The 7531-nt window shown below is 41.8% G+C and overlaps 1 protein-coding gene across 1 annotated transcript in view; it reads right to left on the reverse strand.

Annotated features, from left to right (window-relative positions):
- Nucleotides 1-983: 983 nt before the first annotated feature.
- Nucleotides 984-7531, reverse strand: part of PDCL3 (phosducin like 3) — an 8011-nt gene continuing 1463 nt past the window's right edge. Inside the window, exons 2-7 of the mRNA XM_031056147.1 lie at nt 7449-7505; nt 6300-6429; nt 4517-4607; nt 3723-3866; nt 2692-2900; nt 984-1385 (exon numbers count right to left, since the gene is read on the reverse strand). Of these exons, the coding sequence (XP_030912007.1) occupies nt 1243-1385; nt 2692-2900; nt 3723-3866; nt 4517-4607; nt 6300-6429; nt 7449-7505 (774 nt within the window). The 3' untranslated portion in view covers nt 984-1242. The remainder of the gene's footprint in view (nt 1386-2691; nt 2901-3722; nt 3867-4516; nt 4608-6299; nt 6430-7448; nt 7506-7531) is intronic.

Below are 7531 nucleotides of genomic sequence, written 5' to 3' on the forward strand. Positions count from 1 at the left end.
CACCTGAAAGAACAGTTAGTTGCTGTTTAGATTTCATATTGATTTGTCTTAGAGTGCCAGAATCATGCTTGAAAGTCACTACAAACTAATAAAAAATTTTTTTAAGTATCACTGCTTATTGAGTATAGCATTCTGCACCATGCATCCACAGAATCCATCAGCAATATAACAAAATGTCATTAGGGCAGTCTCATTAGCAAAAGCTTTTGGAGACTGTTAACCTGGGTGTAGACCAACTGAAAGTGTAGGTGGACATTAAATACAACCCAAAATCAAGAAGCTCCAAATTTCAGCAGATCTATAATCAAGGTGGTATTTAAGTTTATGCTCTTCTAAGGCTTCAGTTATTATTACTGTAGCTGGAAAATGAAGTCTTTAATATAGCAAGATGTCAGTTCTTCAAACATCATCCTCCCTCTCATTTGGCAATGGCACTACTGTAGGAACATACTGCAGGAACACCTGACTTCTGATATGGTTGAAGAAATCAGCAGTTTCACACTTGAGCACCACCATCTTGCATTTTATTCTGCAATTAACAGGCAAGGTGGTGTGGGAAGTTCAGCCCTTGTGAAAGGCAAAATAGGGCCTTGCACACCTATATACATACAGCAATTAAACTCAGAAGTGGAGTTTGGGACTCAGCAGGTCCCAGGAGAGGCTGGCCATCCTCAAGATGCCTGGAATCCCAGCTCACAGCCTCATGTTGTCCCTCTGGTGCCAGCACATCTCTGCAGAGGACCACACACCACCTTCAGAAGCACCTGCATGGCGGGTACCACCCCCCCCCAGCTTTCTGTGAAGTCCAGGCTGTCAGAGCACAGTGGGCTAAGAGATGGTCCATTTAAGTGCCATAAGCAATTATTTGAGACAGCTATTTAGATTGGATTAGCTTGTTAAAAACAGTGTGCTTACGACCACTTCATATTACAAATTTTTTTAAGGAGTAGCAATTTACTATGAAAATAATAACAAGAGACCTGTTTCAACTCATATCTGTATTTTAAAACCTTTGAGCAAGATTTACCCAGGCTTCACTATACAAAATGTCTTTCAGCATCTTAAGTGAAGCTGCAATTTTTAAAAAACAGAAATGTTTTTAGTTTCTACAGGTTTCTAGAATGAATGTCTTGAAAGGCTACCCTTCTGGGGCTCAGCAAGGCCTTGAGGAGTGTCTCCAGTGCCTGAGGTGGGAGCACTGGCTGCCAGTGCACAGCATCAATCCGGCTGCAGACGCAGGAATTAGTCATCCTCTGAGTCACTCTCCCCTCTGGCTGGGACACATGCCCTGATTGAGGACATGAGCTGGTCCTGGATCTGCTTCCTGGGGTTCTCTTCGAGGTCAGTCTTGATGGCACCCGACTCAGAAATCTTCCACTCCAATTCTGTGCAGTGCAAAACAAGAGTCATGAATGCAGGGGAGTAAACTGGAGAAAGCCCACCCTTGGCTTGCCAGGTGAGTTCCCTCATCATCCTACCACCAGCCCCACCACACCAGGGCCCTCCTCCTCTTCTTCCATTCCCAGATCCAAGCTCCTGCCCCGTTTGCCACACCAGCTCCAGTCAATTCCTCCTTTCCCAGTCCCTGGTGCTGGCACAGGTCTCAGCCCAGGGCACAAAGGTCAGGGTACTGCTCTGTGACAGTGACATCTCCAGTGTCACCCTGCAACCAGGAGTGCAAAAGAGGTGATGGATACAGAGCACCAGCTTTAGAGGCAACTCTCCCAGTGAAAGTGAATTCTACCTCCTTCTAACCACAAAAGGACAGAAGACATGTTTGCACATCTATTGCCAGTGAAGGAATAGTGCTCATACATTACAGCTGCTCCCATCATATACTGAGCTCATCACAATCAGAAGAGGCAGGGAATAAATTTAATAAAGGGCAAAAAATAGTGGAAATTTCATTGACACATGTGAATTATAGGTATTTTCCACGGATGTACCTTGTAAATAGAATTCACCCCTTTGGCTCTACATCATACACTAAATATTAGTTCCTTTAGACAGTAAAGAGAGACTTCACCACCAGCAGTAGGCCCAAATTGGACTGGAGTGCTTCCCAGAAGTGGTAGAAAGTCAATACAACACATTCAGTTGAAACCACGCTCCCACTGCTGCTGATAACCCTATCATCAAATCTAATTTCTTCCAGATAGTACAGAATAATGAACCCAACTACACACTTTCTTTAATCTTTAGTGGAAGGCAGATGTGCTTAGTGGAGAAAGAAGACATAAAAGTGCAGAAATGTCAGTACACAGTGTTCTGTGATTACTGAATTAAGCTGACTCAGTCAGGTACAGCAGACAAATATATGCCATCATCTTGAAAATGAAACAAGGAGCCCTACAATCCAGTAGGTAAGTGCACAGATTATCATATCACTGCTGGCAAGGGCAGTTGTTTCACGTCCAAGACATCCTAAGAACATGCATGGGTACTGTTTACCCTTTAATATAACCACCAAAATTTGTTTCACCCAACACAGGGCATAAGTACTTGCACACATAAGACAAATACCTATATGTTGGCCTATAAGTGCTTTTACAAGACAGCCATGTGGTTGAGTGAAAAAAAAAATCTAGTATCATTTTCAGTACCTCCCTTCTCTTCCTAAGCCTCATTTCTCTCATTCCCAGCAATGCAGTTTTGCTTTTCCTTGGGAAGAGCAGAGATGCCGACACTCACCATCCCTTGTCAGGTTCATGCCACCAAACACCAAAGGCCCAATGAACTGAGCTTTGATGTCTCCCTCCAGGTACACAAATATCGTGGGCAGGTTCTTATCAGGGTAGTTGGGAATGCAGGTGGTAGAGATGGCTTTGATGAATTTCACATCTCTGAACTTCTTCGCAAGCCCACTCATATGTTGATTTATTAAGGCACAGAGTGGAATTCTGCGAAGAACAGCAACAGACACACAAAAGGAGAAAACGAGACAATTTAAAAAGTAAACAGCTCCAGAAGAAAGGTCAGAAATACCAGATTGATGACTTTCTGCAAAGACAAAAGTACCAGAAGCAACATTCAAAGGAGATCAGCACCACTGGAGATTTTGGTGCATGGTGGGTTTTTTGTCTTAATATATTAATAATGCATCCTTCCCCTCTACCGCCTTTGTATTCAGGGAAACTGGTTAAGGAATTTAAGATACTTAGAAGCTGCATGAACAAGGGCAAAATAAAAACAAAGCTGCTTCTGGAAGAAGGTATGCAAATGATGATCAACACCTATGAGGCAATTAGAGACAAAAAACAACAGCAAGTATTCATAACAGTTCAAAAAAAATCTAGCAATGTTAACAGACCTTTTTGACAAGGTTTTCTATCATGATGACAGGACGGCAAACCTTGCTCACTCCATTTGTATGCCACTAGAAACCAAGCTAAATACACATTGATCCTTTCTATTCACAGCCCCTTGCATTTGATCCAGAATAATTTCCAAAGCTTGGATATTTCAGTGGCAGCAGCTACCTCTATGGAAGCTGTATGGTACACATCTTGCTGTGCTGTAAAGATGTATAAAAAAGCCACCTCATGGTAACATCATTCTAGAATGAAGTTCAGCAGTCTTGTCTCAACAGCATTAAAATTAGTAATTTGTTTTTATTTCTTAGAACTCCAAAATCAGTCCTTAGTTCCACGATAACAAATTTACCTTGGAGCATTTTCAGCTATTGACAGTGCAAGGTTTAATGGTTAAAAAAAAAATCTTACCCTTGTTTGTAGAGGTGTAAGACTACCCATATACCTTTTCCAGCTTTTGTAACCTCTTGAACATAATCTTTTCCCGAAATCTCCAAGACTTCCCCGAATTTATTCTTCATTTGAGCTGCCTTCATTTCTGCTAACCTTTGCTGCCTGAATAGCCAGGAATGAAAAAAACATCTTGTGAATAGGTGCATTTTTTTGACAGAACATAACTTGAAGGAGCTGATTGAGGCCTAGACTTCAGAGACAAATTACAAACTTCTTCTAACCCTAGAGCAATAAAAGCAAAATGACACTGTACATGCTCTTTTATTTGCATCATAGGCTAAAGCCACAAGCGAGAAGTAAATCTGTTTCATGAAATGCTTTTTTTCCTCATTTCTGGCCTCACTAGACATTTCTTCTGCAGATAATACACTACCAAACTAAATGGCAAAAGTTATGAGAGACATTAAGAGATAGAGGGAAACCAACATTAATTATGCAAATCTGCAGCACCTTAATCTCATTGACACAAAAATTAAGAAATACTGGCGGTGATTTTCAAAGCTCTCAGGATCTCTGGCCATACACTCAGCAGGTGCACATTATCTCTGCAAAGCTAGGCTGTAGATAAAGGATACTGAATTCAAAAGCTGTTATCCTTTTAAAGACACTTAGAAGCTCCACAAGAGACCAGAAACAGAACCCCCTTCTTCCATCATCCTAAAAACATCCTTTCTCTTCAACAATATCTAAAAGCATACAAAAGAAAGACCCTGCAATTATCATTAAAGCCAAATTCTGCAAGCTGCTCTGACCTGTACATTTCAATAGCTCTCTCATCTTCCTCATTAAATTCATCTTCATTCTCTTCTAGCTCTTCCAGAGTCATGTCCTCATAAGTCTTCACTAGAATAGAAGAAACATTAAATCAGCAAAAACCTCATTCCAGGATTAACACTCATTAACTTTGATCAGTCCAATAGAATTTATTTACTCTAAAGACAGATTAATAGGAAGTATGCAGTGGATTTTTAAAAATATTATCTCAGAATAATAGAATGGCCTGGGTTGAAAGGGACCTTAAAAATCATCTAGTTCCAACCCTTCCTGCCAAGAGGGACACCTTCCACTAAACCAGGCTGTTCAAAGGCCCATGAAACCTGGCCTTGAACACTTCAATGGGACATCCACAACTTCTCTGGGCAACCTGTTCCAGTGCTTCACAACCCTCACAGCAAAGACTTTCTTAGTATCCAATCTAAGCCTACTGTCCTTCACCTTAAAGCCATTTCCCCTTGTCCTATCTATCACTACATGGTCTCAAAGCTGGAACTGCCCTTAGGAGCTGGGACTTCAGTGATCCTTGTGGATCTCTTCCAACTCAGGATATTCTATGGTTCTATTCTATTACTCTAAAAAGTCCCTCCCCAGCTCTTTTTTCAGTCCCTTTGGCACTGGAAGGTGAGTGCTACAGTTCTCCCCTAAGGCTTCTCCTCTCCAGGCTAAGCAGCTCCAGCTTTCTCAACCTGTCATTATTATTCTTACTAGATTGTAAGGAAGTGTTATGTGCTTTAGACATACAGATGGAAAGAATATGATGGAAAAGGCCTCTGAGCTGAAGGCTGCCTAGACTAGCACCCAACGACGTGCATGAGCTTTCAAGCTTAGCAGCTGCAGCACAAACATGCACGTTCACCTGGCACATTCCCTTTGCACTGCTCCTGTTTCAGTTTTCAAACATTTGCTTCCATAAAAATACAGAGCTGACCTGAAGATCAAAGCTTTCCTGTGCTGGAAGAATCCATGTGCTCAGGAATGTATTTGTTTTATACCATTAACAGCTGATCACCCTGCAGAGATGAAGCTTTGATATCCCTACAGACCTGGAAAATGACACATTGCAGTCCTGTGGGGCACAAAGCTTTAAAAAGGAAGAATTAAATTTAAGGTAATCTGAGGTAATGAAGTCCTTGGAAATGTTTTGGTTTAGAGGCCTGTGTTTAAAAAGGAGAATGAGGACCCTTATCCCAAACTCTCAACATCTAACTTTCAAGATCAATATTCAAATCTATATATCAATACCTAACTCCTACTCAGAGTTCTCCAACAGCATCACATAATAAACAGACACTAAGTGTTACAAACATTTATTAAGCACAAACATCTGTGCCTGTTTACAGACTAAAATAAATAATTTGAAGACTAAAGTCAAATAATGCAGAGTATTCCTGAATGGTGCCCCATGTCCTCATAATGTTTCCACACGGAAATTTTCTGTAAGGTCAGACCTGTTTACAACTGTGGTGGTCAAAATGGTCCCATAGTATTTACCTATCATTCCATCCTACTAATTACGCCTTGGCTGAAGTATGCTTATTCCTAACAACAGTAGGAATAGAAATAAATTGACTTAATTATAAGGTATTTTCTTCAAGAATAGCTTCGGACTCAAGACTTTTTTTTTTCCCCCACAGAAGTTGAAATCACTTCGGCTTTGTGGCATATGAACATTGCTGCTGGTCATTTCTTTGACAAAGCTTCCCCCAGGAGCCATTCCAAGGCTTGTTCTGCTGCTGCCTGAGTTGGCTGGTCACTCACCCAGAGATTTCTGAAGGATGGCAAACTGCTCCTCTTCCTTCGCCCGTTCCTGTTCCTCCAGGTTTTCCTTTGGAGGAAGGATCCCTTTCTTGCGCAGAATGTCATTCCACTCCGTGTCTTTATTTGGATCCTAAAACAGAACAACAAATGGATGGTTCTTTCTTCAAGGTGAATTTTACCACTTCCAGAACTTAACACAGTTGCTAAACTGGTAACTGGATGGATGGTGCCAGAAATCCTCCTGACACCGAGGCTTCTTTCCAGCCCCAGACCTGCAGTACCCTGAAGACTGACTTTGTTTTATTCCACCCCACTCACAGCATATACAGGAGGTCTTGGCTGGGTACCAAAGTTTGAAGCATTATAACCACTGCTGCATCTCTCACAAAGTGAGACCAAAGGAGAGGGTATTAGCTGGGTGACAGAGAAATGTGCTAACCTGAGGGCCTCCTTATAGACTCTCAGCAGGACAGGCCACCAAATCAATGGTCACTGCATCAGGAAGCACTAGTGACAAGACACACACAGGCACAAACCTTACAGACTTAGTACATGGGAAGTCTCCTTGTTAGATTTAAGTCAGAATGACTATGTAAGTGCATAGAGAAAAGCAAGCCATCTCTGTCAGCTAAAGATTCAGATCAAATCTATAGCTAGACTGTTCCTGAGATTTTACCATAAAATAGTTGCAAAAATCCTGCAAAACAAGGTCAATACCCCCCTGAGTATTGTTGAAAAGCTGAGTATGAGATTTTCCTACTTAGCAGGCAATTTTATTTTTTAAAATACAAGAAATCTCAGTGATGAGCACCCATAGATTGACTCTGCTTCCTTGCTGTCTTGGCCTAGGTCCAGTTTAGAAACTGAACACACCTACTGCTTTGCTATAGCTTGTATCAGCACACTTTACACCAGGTCTGTTCACAGCATACAACCATCTCTCTTCCCCGACCAAGCCCCAGTACTATATATGGACTACCGGGGACAGGAAGGGAGGGGTAGGGGGCAGAAGCGGAGAAAAAACAGCAGAAAATAAAGAAAAAGAACAATGTAGCTCAGCAAACACAACACCAGACTTTTTTCCTCCCCCGTCTCTGATCGCGGTCACCTTTCCCTCGACCCCGCATTTACTGTCATTTACTATCGTACCGATGCAGTGCCTGAAACGCCGACCCCCTCACAACAGTAGCGAAATAAGTACCGTAGCTACAAAAAAAGCAACAAAAAGCCAC

The sequence above is a fragment of the Geospiza fortis genome, unplaced genomic scaffold (genome assembly GCF_000277835.1).
Source record: "Geospiza fortis unplaced genomic scaffold, GeoFor_1.0 scaffold192, whole genome shotgun sequence".
Taxonomy (NCBI): Eukaryota; Metazoa; Chordata; class Aves; order Passeriformes; family Thraupidae; genus Geospiza; species Geospiza fortis.